This window comes from Vanellus vanellus (assembly GCF_965231255.1).
Source record: "Vanellus vanellus genome assembly, chromosome: 18".
NCBI lineage: Eukaryota > Metazoa > Chordata > Aves > Charadriiformes > Charadriidae > Vanellus > Vanellus vanellus.
Genome location: NC_138923.1, coordinates 6,078,335 through 6,093,902, shown reverse-complemented (window position 1 = coordinate 6,093,902; position 15,568 = coordinate 6,078,335). Strand labels below are relative to the sequence as shown.

The following is a 15,568-nucleotide window of genomic DNA, read 5'->3' as shown; positions in this document are numbered from 1 at the left end:
CACGAAGTCTGAGAGGAAGAGTCAGGTGAATGTTACTCACGTGGTGAGATGCTGGACAAGGCAGGAAGACGCAGCTGATGCCGCTGTGACTCAGCACAGAGATGTCAGTGCCAAAGGGTCAGGAGCCTTCCGGGGCTGAACCCTTCTCACCATGCTCTCCTTTTCTCCCCCATCAGACTTGCAGACAAGAGGAGATGAGTAAAGGCCAAACATGGGCAACGGTGGCTGCTTCACCCACTGCTCTATGCAGAGGTCCACCACCAGCATCCTCCCATAAAAGGCTGTGTAAAGTTTTAATTTGATTGTGCAAATTCACTCCCTCATCAGTCCTTGCTCACTACTTCTCAGCCTTAAAGGAGACTTAACAGCACGCAAATACCAGCTGTGAAAAAGTTCCATTTCAAAACAGTATCTGGCAAGCAACAGGCCTGTTAAATGTGAAACACTTTGCAAGGTACGGGGAGAAGTTGTTATGCTTCCTTCTTTTTTTTTTTTTTTTTTAAGTTTGCTTCCATACATGTACAAGTGGAGCTTTTCATCTAAATGTTTATGAAGTTACTGCAAGTCTGTAAGAATCACATGCACCATCCCGTGAAACACAGCTTTCTCACTGAGGACCAAGCCCCACAGCCTGAACACCTCAAAGAAGAGAAAAGTGGCTGCAATGTTGTTTTACCCTGTATAATGTTAAGAAAATAGTGAGGTGAACTTCAGACCCTTTTCTCAGAATGCCACTCGAAGCCAGCTAGCAGACTAACAAAGAACAGCTGTACTCGTCACTTCCAGCTCCTAAGAAGTACAGAACAAATACCACCGCCACCAGCAGAACCAAATAATGCTCCAAAATTGACTCAATTAAATCAGTGGCTAACAAACTCCTCAAAGTAGACCTCAAAGTTGGGAATTACTGCGTGGCTGAAGCTCTGTAGTCCAGGTCCATTTTGATGGATGAAGGTATTGTGGTGATGACAAACTATGCAGATGAGACAGAGATGGAGTTTCACCTGTTACACCCGAGTGAAACTCATCCAGGCCCTTGTGTATTAACTATGCTGAGACAGGCAGTACGTTGCTTCCGATACATATCCCAGGACAGTATCTGGTAACAAAGACACGAAATTTTCCTCACATCTGCCAAGTATATAGTGAGATTTCATGACTGCATGCAGATAGAACATTAGGTGGATGCACTATTTTAATCCCATTTATATCCTTGGGGAACATGGGTGGGATTTAAACTGTATGTAGGCTTGGTGCTGGTTGTCTGCATTGGCTGGATGTCACGCTGCAAGAGCTGTATCCATAACTCTCAGTGCAGAGAAAAGGTTGTACCACATCCGGTACCACATTTCCAGTAAACGCTTTCAGCAAGAGACAGAAATGCATTCACCACTGTTTATGATAACTGTACCTTGGCAGCTGCAGTACTGCGATATCGCAACAACACTCTCCACGTTAGAAGTCAGTTAAAGGCTATAGATCTTGACAGAGAGAGAGAAAGAGAGAGGTGTCATACTTAGGAGAGTATTTTCCAAACAGAAATAAAAAAATAACTGTCTTTTTTTTAATAAAACTATTGTTTGAGGAACTAAAGCAACCACTGTTAAGTTCCTGGTTTATTACACATCCTGCTATGGTTCTGTATGACGAGTCTGAAAAGGAGATTAGCATGAGATTAGCAGAGAAAGAAAGCTGTTTAGGCTCAGCAAGACTCCAAGGCGAGCCTTTTCACATTGACAAGAGCTAGCACCCCTCGCTCCCTGTGTTCACTGGCAGCATGGGCAGTTTTTTTCCAAGAAAGATATCCCATCACTGTTTCTCTTTCACTGGATCATGCCATCTTGCTGCCCCGTCTGGCTGGGGTCAGCGGTGACTGACGGACTGGGTGTATTGCTCTGCAAAAATCGACGGAAGTCCTTAATCATGGGGCGGAGGACCTGGATGAGGGCACTCAGTGCTGCCTGTGTTCCTTCCATGGCTTGTGCCTGTCGCTCCTGGGCGCATGCCTGCACCTCTTGGGAGCGACGAATCATCTGAAGCAAGTCGTTCTGCTGCTCCAGGTGCTGGGCAATCTCCTTCACGTGCAAATTGGTCACTCGCTGCTCCTGCAAGAGCTTGGCTGAGTTCAGAGCAATCCGGCTTTTCAGCTCCTGGGGTTTTGCAGACACTTCATGTTGATGTGCCATCATCTCCAAGGGTGCTTCGGCGGTGACTGTGGTGGGGGCTTCTGTTGTGCAGTACTCCACGACTCCATCCTCCAGACTGTGGTAGGTTGTCTCTGCAGGAACTGAGAACAAAGGACAGAAAGGGGGTAAGAAGTAGCTGTGATACAGGGATTTTTATCTACAGGTCTATTCAATGACTATCACAGCAATACTGCCTGTTCAGTGAGATAACATACAATGAACAGCAGTGCACAAAATGACCTATTTAAGTCTACTCCACCCTCATTTGAGCTTCCGTCTAGGCTGTACAGTCCAAAGCGATAGGGCATGCCTTATCTGTCTAGACAAAATAATTTCTCAACCTCCAGCTCAGAACAGTCTTTCCAAGCAGCATTACCCGACTGACACAAGGGCAAAGACAAGGCCCAGAATGGCACTTGTCAGGCAGCCACTCTTTGAGGCAGACTGGGAAATCAGCCTTGGGAGATGTTTCTCCCCCTGCTTTTGTTCCCAGAGAGGGGGACTGAACAATATGCAAGATGCGAAGGATACTTGTTTTCCTTGTTCTTAAGGCCAAGCTCAGCTATCAAAGCTGACTTTCAGTACGTGCTTATCTTGCAGCCACTCCCCCACAGCACGAGGACATACTGGGAATGGCGTTTTCATTACAGAGACACAGGGGTTTCTTTTTGCTGGGGCTTTCCCCGCACAGGGATCAGGGCCTCCTCATGGGCGCGTGTGAGGGCCCCCCGTATGACCTTCCAAATTCAGCACAGAGCATCTTCAGCAGGCGCAGCACTCACTCTGGGTCAGGGTGACCGTGGTGGCTGACGCGGTGATGGGTATCTCGGTCCCGTCACCTGCGCTGCAGTCCCCACTCGGCAAACTGATGATGGTGGCTTCTCCCAGCAGGTTGCAGATGCGTTGCTGCATGGGGGTGAGGATAACCGGGGCGGTCGCAGCACCTGTTGGGTCTTCGCTCTCCGCCCCGTTGCCATTGCCGTTTTGGCTCTCGCTTCCCCCTTCCATGGCAGCCCGGACTTGGGCCACTTTGCGTCGCACCTCGGTCTTGAGGTCAGACCATTTCTTCTTGACCTCGGGCAGCTCGCGGTGGCAGGTGGCGACGGCGTTGACGCGGCGCAGGATGTCGTGCCAGGCAGCGGCCTTGGCGGCCAGGGGCACGCCCGCGTTGAAGTGGTTGATGAGGAGGTGCTTGCCTCGCTCCAGCTCCTCCACGATGATCTCCACCTCCCGCTCCGAGAAGTTCATCTTCCGCTTCTTGGCTGGGGGCGCCGGGGGCGACGCCATGGCCATGGGGGGGCACCAAGGAGGGGGCACTGGGGGACACCTGCAGGCCAGGGGTGCCTGGCCGGGCCCAGGGGGTCCTGGGGGAGGCTGGGCAGGGCCGAGGGGCGGCAGGGCCCCCCCAGCCCTGCTCACCCCCCGGGGCCGGGGACAATAGGGGGGGCCCGAGGCCCCTCAGGGCCCGGAGGTGTCCGTCCCCCCCACCGCTCCCCCCTTGGCACCGCCAACGATACGCAAATTGCGTACCGCAGCCACCCAGCAAACCCCGCTCAACGGCCTCCACCCTGCGACACTGGCGTAATGGCTTCCAGAATCAGCCCCCTTTCCTGCCTCGTCTGATTGGGCAGCCCGCCTGCCCGTCAGGCGGAGGTCTCGCCTCCCGCCGGCAGCGCCGCGCTGTCATTGGTCAACCGCACTGCCCATCAGGGGGTGCCGAGACGGCCCCGCCTCGCCGCTTGTCTCAGGCCACTGGGCCTGCGTGAGGCCTGCGAGGGGCTGGGCCCGCCCATCAATTTCCCCGCTCTAATTCCATTGGGTACTTCAACGCAGGGCGGCCCCTGCTTTGGAAGCTACCGGATACATGGCACGCCCGTCAAGCTCAAACCGACTGCCGGTCCCCGATCTGATTGGAGACGTTGTAGCTTTATTCCCGCCTCTCCCCACGGCTTCAACCAATGGGCGCTTACTTCAGCGCTTGTACCGCCCTCTTCCGACCCGGGCGGTGTTTCCTTCCGATTGGTGAAGGGGAAGGCGTCCGTCTGACGTTAGCACCCGCCCACCTCGCGGGAGCGAGTGGAGGCTGGGGGTGTGGGCGGGGGCGTGTTGGTTGACGCCTGCGCGCGGGGCGCTGCCATTGGCCGGCGCCTAGCGTCACGTGGCGGTCGCGCCGTGTGGCGCGAAGGCGGAAGCGCTCCGTGTCGGTTCCTGGCGGCGGAAACGCCGCCATTTGCCGGCGCCGGCGCGTGTGAGGAGCGGGCGGCGGGACGATGCCGGGAGCGCGGCGCTCACTGGCCTCCCCGGTGGTGAGCGGTGTTCTCTGCCCCTGTGGCTCCCCGCGGACCGCCGGCGCGGCGCCCGGCCCGGGAGCGGAGGGCGGTGGGAGCGCGGGCCCCTGTGGGCGGTCTGTGTGCGAGGCCTCCGAGCAGGACCGGCGCCTCCGCGCCCTCTTCCAGAAGCTCGACGTGAACCGCGACGGCGCGCTCTGTATCCACGACTTGGCCGTGGGCCTGGGCCGCCTCGGGCTGCACCGCACAGAGCTGGACCTTCTGGTGAGGGGCGGGCGGCGGCGGGGTGTGGGGGGGTTTGGCCTGGCGGGGCTGAGCCGAGCTGCGCTCCGGAGGCGCGGTGCCGCGGGCTGAGGGCAGGCCGCCCTCCTCATCCCGCCCCGCAGCCCCGGTCGGCCTCCGGAGCCCGGCTCCCTGCCCTGGGGAGCGGTGAGGAGGCTCCGAAGACCCTTTAACTGTGCCTCGGCCCGGGGGGATGACCCGCCAGGCTGGTGGTGGCAGGAGACGCCTGCTTGTTGCATGCCAGCACTTGCACCCGGTCACCTTCCTGATGCAGAGCCCGACTGCCAGCAGGCGTTTGTGCCATGGCAGATGCCGCTGCTCTGCTTGTTTGGGCATTTCTAGGTACTCCCCTAAAAGCAACCACCCCCGCTGGCTTGAACACAAACCCTGGGGAATCAGCTTGCTTACTGCCTGTAGTCATGTACAGTATTAACTGCAGAAATTTAAGACTGGAAGCTTGTTGCTTGGACAGGAAAAACCGTAAAAAATTCCTCTTTCTCCAGGTGCGAGGGCAAGGAAGCTTGCATGCTTACTTAAATTTGTAAAGGGTTTTTTGGAAGGGATAGGTGCAGTCAGGTTGTGGCACAGTTTTCATTGCGTCACTGCGTTTCCTCATGTTAGTCTGTTTGGCACCATGTTGCTACTCAAGTTTCTTGCCCGAGTTGGCCTATGCTTGTCAAACTCGCTTGTCTATTTTAAGGGGTTTGAAATATTTTAAAATGTAGGAAGGCTGCTGTGTTTGTACAGTTTGCACATAGAGTACATAAAATGTGCAGCACACTGACTTTCTACTTCAGTTTTGGGAGCTGTGCCCTTTAGTGGTCACACAGCTCTGTGTGTGATGCTGTACTCTGACGTTTCTAGGCTTCAAGGTTCAACATGATGTTGCTCTATTTAACTGTAATTAGTGTAATTTACATCTGTATGAATCAGAGTAATGCACTTGTCCTCAGTGCACAGCTTGTCCTTGCCTAGTCTCTTGTATTTTATATGCGGGACCATAAAAAAGCTGAGTATTTTGGGAGGATAGCAGATTGGCACAGGGCGCAGTCAGGGGTGTGCCATCTCGGAGTGGCTCAGTCCTGCAGGAAGGAAGGAAGAAGAGTGTAAGGATAACTTCTGAGTCACTGAAAAGATACCTAATCCAAGTGACAGTTCTTATTCTCTCCCTGGTCTGGGAGTGGTGCCCCAATTTCTTTGAGTGCTTTAATTGCATGTATCCATACTTCCCGAAGTTGCTAGTTCCTTTCTAACTTTGAACCCCCAAGATCTTAACTTCTAACATCTCCTTCTGTTTGGAGTCTTCCTTGCTGCTGTAAAGTATGACAGTTCTGTGGCAGCGTGAGTATCTTGTGAGTGGTTTAGTTAGTTGTGCTGTTTCTAAAAATAACGTTAATGCTATGGTGATTTTCTGCAGTGTGCGTTTCAGTAATGAAACCTGATTATACCATATAAATCACCTGTGCATGCCCTGTGAAATGCTGACCTGCTGCCACCCGTGGGTGCCGAATCCTTTACCTCTGGCAAAAGTCTCTCATCCACCAGAACATTCTGTGCTTACGCCTGCATGCCTGTCTCGGTTTGCATTCCCTTTTCTTCCCGGGCATGTTACTCAATCCAGCCTGACATTCTTCAGGCTAGGAGGATGCACCATAAAACAAAATGCGTTTTTACTTCCCAGCAGATAGTTTCTCTGCTTGCAACACTGCGGGAGCGGCAGAGAGGAACCGTTCTGCAGGGACTGGAGCTGCTCTGTCGGAGGGAAGCACTGTCTGGATGCTGCTTAACAATCCTGTCTTTCTGCTGAAGCCTTTGTCTGTCAGTATTGTTCCTCAGCCCTTCGCTTCCTCTGCCTTCTCTTCCGCCGTGCAGGAAGCGGCTGGTTAGATTAATAGAGTTTGTAAAGCATTGTTAGTATTGCAAAGCATCCCCTTCAGCAGTGTAAAAAGTGTCTGTTAAGAACGAGGATGCGGAGTTCAAAACTCTTTAAGTTCCAGTTAAACATGTGGGAACAGTCCTTGGAGAGCTGGCTAGAAAACTTCCGCATTGTGTAATTTTTAGGAAAATCAAATAAGTTTCCTGTTTCCCAGGCTATTCTATTAATAAATCCTTCTTTTTTCTTCCCCATCGTTAGCTAATAATGGCACCTTGATGCTTGGAGTAACTAATGTGAAGTCATGCTCAAGAAAAGTGCTTAAATGTCAAGATGAAAACCATTTTGATGTATTGGGCATGGTGTTGGAGACTGATTTAGGAATAAATCAAATTGATTGCGTGTGATTAGTAACTTACTTTGTGACTCTGATGCATTTTATTTTTCCTTCCATGCAACAGTACATTTGATATGGGAGTTACCTTCTAATGTCTGGGAGGCAGATGGAGAAAATATTAGACTCATAATGTGAGGTTATCGCCAATCTGAGCTGTGAGTTGCTAATCTCTTTGCGTCAGTAGGCTAAAAGTCCTTGTGGTAACAATAATAGTTTTGGGCTGCAACTTGAAAAGAAAATGAGCAATATTTTGGCTCCTTCAGTGCTTGAGAGTCCTTACTGAGATAAAACCCTTTGTAGCATTCTTGGAAAATTGCTGCCTTCTGTTTTAGAGGTGGCTGCCTGTGGTGGGGGAGAGAAGGGGTTGTATTTAGATGTCCTTTGAGGTGGAATTTGCTTATGTAAACGGTGCATTTTTTTTTTAACCCATGCTGTTATCTTTAAACCATTAGACAAATACAGTGTGCCAAATCAGTGAGCTTTCTCAAGAAACGCTCGTTTGCACTAGCTAGCATGAAGCAATTCACATACTTCACTTTGCTTGAGCAGTAAAGTGATAACCATGTGAAGAATTTTTTAAAGGCTTTCTTGTTCTACTGTGTAAAGGGATAGTCTTTTACTGCTAAATTACATCTACCTCTGGAATAGTCAATCTCTTGTTACTACTACTCTCTGACTTCCCTCATAAAAATATTTATATAGACTTAACAGAACTGGAAATATGCTTTTCAATGGAAATATGTGTAGTTGAACTGGATCTATGTTTTCTACTTTGTATCTGGAGATGTTGTATTGTTGAAAGGATGTATAATGGTATTATTTGAGTATTTGCTAATATAACTGTTTTCCTACTGATCCTGATTAACTGCAGGGCTGGAGGCTATTCTAAAACCTCATCTCTGCTGCTGAAGTTCCAGACAGTTTGAACTGGTGGAATTCATCCCAGCTGCCTAGAGACAAGCTGAAGTGGTGAACTTTGTCTGCAGCTGCACCTTTTATGGTGGTGCTGAGCATCTTCTGGTGGACTAATTCTCTCGGCTTTAAGAAACACGGCAAACATAACCCTTGTCTCTTTTCAGTTACAAGTGTCCAGTTGCCTCTGCTGTGACGGTGATGTCCTCCTTGGCCTTGGGATACTTTCTTCTCCTGAGTTCATATATGTGACTGCCTATGCTGCCTTGGTATCAGCTTCCCCATGTGAAACTGCATCAGCTCCCATTCTGCTGAAATCTTCACATCTGCTTTCATCACCTCTTTCTTAGCCTGGTATCTCCTCTTTGATCTCCAAGTTCTGACTGTCCAAACGCCCACACGAGTTCTGTTGTTCACTTTTTCACGTGTACCGGAGAAGTGTAACTGCACTGCTGCAGCTGGGCTCTGCAGCCTTCTGTGTGCTTCAGGCCTCTCCTCTGAACGGCTTTGCTTTTTAAGTACGTCTCTGGACTCTTCCAGCTGTCAGAGAATGTTGTATCCGTGCTGTTCTGGGATGGCTGATCAGTTAGCTCTTTCGCAAGTGACTTCATGGATGGATGGATGAGAAACACTTTATATTGTAGCAGTTGCAATCATAAAGTTTTATCTTAGTTGTGATCAATACTTTATCTTCTGTCATGGCGTTATTTAATTCTTCCTTTCAGACTTTATTTCTGTAACTATTTTACTTTCTAAGACTTTTGAATACTCTGTGTTATACTATGCATAATGTACTAAAATTCTCAGCAACTGTAAGGGGTAGAGGAAGCAGGGTATCTTTTCTGTCTGATGCTTTCACCTGTTTTCCATTCACAGTCATCTGGAAAAGGAGGACCTGAGTTTTTATTGCGTTACAGAAATCTGTTTATGATAAAAATAGCAAAATTCTAATACTGTTCTGTAATCTAGACTGGAATTTCTCTCCAAATTTATATACGTTTAGATACAACATCTTCGTGGTTTGTGTGTCTTGAATCCTGCTGGGGCAGCTGTGGAGCTTTCAGCCAGGCCTTCGTAATTCATCATGAAGGGCAGAGCAACACGAGGTCATATCAAACAAACGAAGCACTGTTACAGTTTGAAATTCCAATTAGATACCCTTCCTTCTGCTGAAAGGTATTTGCCATCAGCCTCTCAACCACCCATCCTGACTAATCCCAAAGCACAAGTCTGGATACTCTGAATCAGTTTAACACAAGGTGAAACTGCTTTCAATAACATGTTAAATGAGTCCACGCATTCATGTATAACGTGCATTAAAATAGCAAGCAAGGAAGATCATATTTGCTGGGTCTGTAGGGAGTGAAGGCCTGTTCTTGCTTTGTAAGTTATGAAATGTGTGGTTTGAAGGCCCTGTTCTCATGCACTTGGGAAACCTTGTGCAAGGGCAGAACTGTACGTCAATGATTTAGTTGTAGATAAAGCCCTTAAATCTGTGGTGAGTGGATGAGCTGGTGTGAATTCTGGGTTTTGTTACCTTCTCTGATTTAGGCATGCAAAAGAAGCAAATGAACTCTTTGTAATCAATCTAATGAGTTCTTGACAGCCGCTGCAAAGACTTTGAGAAGAAATAGAGGGATTGGCTTTGGCACAAGGAAACTTCTCAGCGCTGTGTCGGTTATTAATAGATTTGGCCAGCAGCCGCCTCCAGCGAGAGCTTTGCTGGACTGGAGGGTGCGCTGTGACAATGAATGTCAGGGGACACTGGCTGGCATGCTGGCTGCCTGCGTTTGTCACTCTGCCTGCACCCAGAGGTCTTGCGGGGAGGGCAGGAGGAGAGGGATGCTGGAGACCAGGCAATCTCACATCGTAATAGTGAAGGTCTTTACTCAAACTTGGTATCTGGTCATCAGACATGCCGCTGTGTGATTAATGTATTAAACTGGCAGTGCATGTCTACTCAGTGTTCAAAGAGGTAGATTGGAAGCGAGTTTTTAAGTGCAAATATATACAAGAGAAACTCTTGTGTAAGTTTACCTTGCATATAAACAATTGTGGATTAGGCAAGTGTTGCTTTATGTTCGAGTAGGTACAGGACCAGGTATATAACTCCTGAGACATGTGATCTTGGGACATTCTCCAGGATCATTTTTTGTCCTAAACTGCAGCAAACTGGTGCTTCTCAGGCTTATTTAGTTGAGACCTTTGTCCTATTTGCAGAGCGATAACGAAGGAAGGATACTGGCTGACCTTTGTGGGATGAAGACACAACTTCGTCTTGAGCATACCAATTTTAAATGTCGATGTCGTGTGAGAGTCTCTGTTGCAGAAAGGCATTTTGCATGTCACTGACGTGGTCTCGCAGTGTTATGTTTCCTGCAGGATGGGATGTATTCTGAACTCTGTAGTGAAGTGAATGCTTGTGGGGTCCCCAGAGCCTGTGTCAAATGAAATAAAAAAAACTGATCCAAAGCAACTGATTATTGTGCTTGTGCAGAATATGCAGCAGGGTGTTGGTCTTTCAACACATGTTCTGTGGGGTATTGTTTAGTGATCAGGGGTAGATGCTTGGTAAGTACTGGAAAATGTCTCCTTATCCTTATCTGCATTGGATTATTAATCAGATTACTGAGATAAGGGCAGGTAAAAAAACCCAACCAAACGGGACTTCAGTATACTTATTGTTTCTTTTATTTTTTTTTTTTAAAGAAACAAAACTTGTGACGAATCTGGCTGAATATTGAAAAGAACCCTTAAATGGTTGACAAGTGTTAATAACATGACATCAAAACCATAATAAGGACTTGGTCTCCTCTTTGAGAGCCCTACATAATGGTGATGCTGCAGCTCTGTGCTCTCTGTTGCATATATTATAACATGATATGGTGTTGGGAGGAGGAGAAGGGGGAGGGACTTTTTTTTTTCTTTCAGACCTACTTGTAGCAAATGGTAAATGAGTCTTTGTTCTTGTTCATGTGCTATTGCTATATTTGTCCCTCTGAATGTGGGACATGAGTGCACTTTAATGATGCCCCAGACTTTGTCTCGTGTTGGGAAGTGTAGCTGTGATAACTGCTGTCAATGTAGAAAGGCAACAGAGGCATCTTAGTTTTTCTAAGTTATGTGCAGCGAGCTGTGGGGGAGTTTCTGGCACTTAGTGGCTTACAGTAGAGAATTCTGCTGTAAGAGAAATTGTTAAAATTTTTAGGTTGTGAGTTGCTTGGAAAGGCAAAGCTGTTTGGTATGTGGATCTATGTTGTTTCGCCGAAGGAGAACAGGGGCTGTGGGAGCACAAGCCCGGGCTGCCGGAGGGCCGTTGTTTCTCACTAGCCCTTTTCCTGGTTAACTTTCTAGTGCAGTGAGAAGCTGACTTTGAGTACTGAGGATGCCCTTTCTCTTGGTCAATCCCCAGTTCTTCATGTGATATGATACGACCTTGGTGGAACTCGCTGTTCTGGGCTCTGGCTGTGTATTTCCCTTCCCTGGCCAGCGCGCTCTCTCTGTATTTGGCACTGGCCCTTGGTTGCCTTAATATATCAACTAGAATAGCTAATCACTTGTGCCAGTGTTCCTATAACGAGGTGACCTGGGTTTCTTTGTAGTATTCAGTGAACTATGCTGTATCACCTTAATATATTAACGTAGTTGAATGTTTAAGCAGCAGTGGCCAAGACATTTAGATTTTACGGTGTGGTGCAAGAAGCACTGTGCAGGGTTAACTTTGGCTTTCTAAAAAGCGGGAAGTACTTATGTTTTCGTCTTTCAGAAATTACATTTGAAAAGATAAGAGGTAATTGAAAGAGTCATGGTGGCCTGTGTGCCAGCTGGGCGGGCTGGGTGCTATCTCTGGGTGGCACATGTGTAGGCAGCGGCTCCTCGGGGTGCTTCCAAGAGAGCTCCCAAAGGAGATGAGTCACCGCTGATTCCTGTGGGGTCACCTAAGGATCTGGAGATCCGATCGCTGTGGCAGCTGGAGGAGGAGAAGGGTCATTGCTCCGAGCACAGCTCCCTTCTCTCTGCCCCCCTTTCTTTTCACCCTCCTTCCCACATTTTTTACAAGTTAGCTAGTTGTCTGGTGACGAGGCTGACGTTCTTGCTGGGAAACGCTGTGCATTTACTCAAAGGTCTTCTAGAAGCCATCTTAAAGCAAATGGTCTGAGTCTGAATTTCTGCCCAGTGCCAGCAGGCTGGAAAGGGCAAGTGCCTCTTTGAAAACTGGAGTTTCAGACTTAGCAGGTACTAAGATGCAGCTTGCGTGATGTGGCGGAAGAGGATACAAGATTTGCGGATATGTGGCTTAAAACAGAACCTCCCTCTGACATCTTGCAGTACTGAGAAAAACGTTTTAATTAAGCAAAACACATCACTCTCTCGGTCTTTCCTTTGTCTCCATTTGGATAGATTACATGACTTCATTGTCGGCTTCTCCTCCGGCTATCTAATGACTATCCATTTTGGTGGTGTCAGACTCTGAGGCCAGCTGCCACAGGCGCCTTCTGTCCCCAGTGACTGGTGTGGTGGCCGAGTGACAGCTTTCAGATCAGTCCTGGTGTTTTTTCTGCTTTCAAAATCCTGGGCTTGTTAATGGAAAGAGCTGGAATTGGAGGGCTGACTGTGTCCTAATGAAGCCTCGGTTGGGAAAGCTGTTTTGGTGTGTTCTAGGTGTTTGCTTGCGATTTCTAGAAAAAGTGAATTTTTGTTCCTCGTCTGTTCCTTTGTGTCACTGTTCAGGCTGGACTCACAGTATTTATTGCGTCTTTTCTTATGTATGAGTGATTGGCTTCGTGGTGGTGTTGGTAGGGTAATACTTTCCTATGAATTCCCTGTAGGAGAGCAGTTGTCTTGCCTCTAGCTATAATCATCTTGCCGGTACTAGGTTTATTATTCTGACCTAATAAAATTACCCACTTGGTAAAAGAAATGCATTTTTTTTTCCCAAATATGATTAGAAAAGTCTGTCTGTTCTCAAGGAGCTGTGTGGATTAGAATTCCTCTGAGGTTTCCTTTAGTAAGGACAAAGGCCAAGGAAGCATTGCTGAGTTTCTGCTTTAATTGCACCCCAGGCATGTAATTTCTTGCACAAATTATTATTTTGCCATGCAATCTCTGCATGAACAAAGGAAGATGGGGTCCTTGCCATGCACACACAACTAAAACTAATACTATGCAGAGAAACTGTTAAGAAATGGTGTCAGGTAACATTGGCTGGTCCTTGTGAGTAGCAGCCCAGCATTAAGTGACCACTGAGGACAAATCTAAAGTCCCGCTCGGGTGCTTTGCCTTCTGTATCGTGGCCTGTAGCTCCCTAGTGGTGGTGCCAGTCTGCCTGCTGTCGCTGCAGGCGGCTGTAATGCCCTTTCCACGGGCAGTCAGGCTTTTTTGGACCCCATCCATGAGTAGCCTCAACTGGTTACCCCAGCAGCAAGCACTGTAATTTTTAGCTGTGCTAATGAGGCTGTCGGAGGAGCATGGGAGGAAGGTAGGTGCAGAGCTGATGTGGATATGTGAGATGACCACCTTATAGCAGCAGTAAGCTTCAGATCAGTTCACTGCTGCTTGTGAAATGATAGCCCTAGGCGAATAGAAGCTGATTTTGAAGAACCGTGCCCAGTTCAGAAAATCTGCTTTGTTCCTCCTCTGGCTTGAGAGCGTTCAAAACTTTCAAATGTCATCTTAAAGGATCTGATTCACTGCATTGTAGAAAGTAGTTTAACTTTTGTGCTTGTAGTTGTGATGACTGGCAGCAGCTCAAGGTAATCGAGGTATGACAAAAATTCCTCATTCTCCGTCTGCCTGAGCGTGGGCTGCCGAGTACATCCCAACTGGAGCTGAACTGTGCCATTCCTCAGAGGGACAGGGCTTTCTCACACCTGCACCCCAGTGTTACTGCCTCTGAATTTCGTAAATTGCTTCTGTTTAGTTATTTTTTTTTTGTATGTGTCAACTTTTAAGGTAAAAAACTTCCTTGCGTACTGTATGCAGACCTTATGATCAAACAGCATTTTTTTCTTCATAAGTAATTCTGAAGTGTATTTATGGAAGAATTCTTTTTTTAATGTGATGTCTTCTCTGTACTTGTCTCTCATTTTTTCCATTACTCAGGTTGGCTAAAGGAATTCAACATTAGCAAGATCCCAAGGGTAATGTTTCGTGTTCCTCCTCTCAAATTTATTTGCAAATTGGCTACTTAAAGCTTGCAGTCCTTCCAGGTTTTGGATTGTATTTTCATATCTAATAGGTGTTACAAAATAGGTAAAACAAAAGTTTCCTACAGTTTGTCACTCTCCAAAGTTAAAAGCTGAAAATGGAGGTCCTCTGTGCGCCGTGGATCTTGCTGTGCTACTGTGGGTAGAGAGCCTTGGCTGATGGAAGCTGTAGTCTGTAGTTACTTATCCTGCATGTTAAAAAATCCAAACTGTTCTCTTATGGAAAAGTCGTGATACTTTGGAAAGTGAGGCATGCAGTGCCCTCTGTCTGTAGATGCGAAAGGCAGGCAAGAATCTAGGACGACAAAGTTAGTTGTTGGTCCTTTAAAATGGAAAATGAGCCCTTACTCTCTCCAGCCTGCCTGCCAGATGTGGGCTGCTCGGTTCCGCCGAGGTGGGTGGACATTTCTGGGGGTGCCTGGTCAGGAGGCCAATCGCCCCAGCCCCTTAGAGCCGGGGCTATGAGCAATTAACGGCAGTAGAGGGAAACGTGCCTTTTTTTTTTGTAGAAATTCAGGGAATGTCATGTGTTCTGTGCTTATATATTGATATATACTTGTAGCCCTGCTCTGGCTGATCCTACCCTTGACTGTGTGGTTAAAGGCTCCTTCAGCAGAACTCAGCCTGTTTGACTAATCGGCAATAGTTTAACCACAGCGTATTAGATCTTGCATAGATGAATAGCCATAAATGCTGTGCAAGCGTGTCGCTGTGTTGTGCTGAAAGCCAAATGGCAGAAGCACAATGCAGCACCAAAGAGCTATTGTAATGACGGATGAGACTATAATAGACCAGAGAGAGCGGGTGCAGTTAGAGGTTAATTCAGCCATGGCTGGGAAAAGCCGGCTTCTCTCGGGAGAACCATCTGCTGCTCTAACAAAGAGCTGCAGCCAAAGCTGCCGAGCCCCAGAAGCGGGTCCATACACGCCTTGGACAATTCTGCGCTGCCAAATTGCCTTTGGGCTGTGCCTCCTGCTCTCTGGAGGCTGCCCGGTCCCTGCTCGGCAGAGCTGGCAGCGCGCTCCTCTGCGGGGTGCCCGCTGCGTGGAGGGCGCGCTCCCGCCCGGCTGCGCGCGCTGCCTGGCTCCGGAGCACCGCAGTGTTGGGAGCCAGGATTGGCTGGGCACTGCTGCAGTGGGGACGCAGCCTGGGTGTTCAGCCTCGCTTGCTCGGCTGATGTGCCGTTAGGATGAGCCGGGACGCGAGGGTTAATTGGCGGCTCTGAGAAGCTTCTCTCGGAGAGGTTCATTTTTAGCTTTCCTCTTAAGCGCAGCGTCTCGGCTTCTCTGTCCAAGCAGTCTCCAAAGCTCAGCATCTCGGCTTCTCCGTGCCAGGGGTCTTGGGCTTTGTCTGTTGCCATCAGATTTCTGAGGCTCTGGTACAATGAGCTGCTTGTCAGGCCAGGCACGACTGCAGTAGCAGCA

At 48.4% G+C, this 15,568-nt stretch overlaps 2 protein-coding genes across 2 annotated transcripts; one reads left to right on the top strand and one right to left on the bottom strand.

Moving 5' to 3' along the window:
- Positions 1-1,307: 1,307 nt before the first annotated feature.
- Positions 1,308-3,671, bottom strand: NAIF1 (nuclear apoptosis inducing factor 1). Its single transcript, XM_082492792.1, has 2 exons — positions 2,969-3,671; positions 1,308-2,287 (listed from the first exon to the last, which is right to left on the bottom strand). Exons 1-2 carry the CDS (start codon positions 3,477-3,479, stop codon positions 1,824-1,826), a joined length of 975 nt encoding a protein of 324 aa, XP_082348918.1. The 5' UTR covers positions 3,480-3,671; the 3' UTR covers positions 1,308-1,823.
- Positions 3,672-4,447: 776 nt separating this feature from the next.
- Positions 4,448-10,414, top strand: LOC309679380 (calcium-binding mitochondrial carrier protein SCaMC-2-like). The gene is made up of 3 exons (XM_082492665.1): positions 4,448-4,738; positions 6,438-6,574; positions 8,106-10,414. Exons 1-2 carry the CDS (start codon positions 4,457-4,459, stop codon positions 6,561-6,563), a joined length of 408 nt encoding a protein of 135 aa, XP_082348791.1. The 5' UTR covers positions 4,448-4,456; the 3' UTR covers positions 6,564-6,574; positions 8,106-10,414.
- Positions 10,415-15,568: the final 5,154 nt, after the last annotated feature.

Coding starts and splice junctions, on each gene's coding strand:
- NAIF1 (XM_082492792.1), bottom strand. CDS start 3,479: ATGGCCATGGCGTCGCCCCCGGCGCCCCCAGCCAAGAAGCGGAAGATG. Junction 2,288..2,968: donor CACGGTCACCCTGACCCAGA/GTGAGTGCTGCG, acceptor CTTTGTTCTCAG/TTCCTGCAGAGACAACCTAC.
- LOC309679380 (XM_082492665.1), top strand. CDS start 4,457: ATGCCGGGAGCGCGGCGCTCACTGGCCTCCCCGGTGGTGAGCGGTGTT. Junction 4,739..6,437: donor GCACAGAGCTGGACCTTCTG/GTGAGGGGCGGG, acceptor TTTACTTCCCAG/CAGATAGTTTCTCTGCTTGC.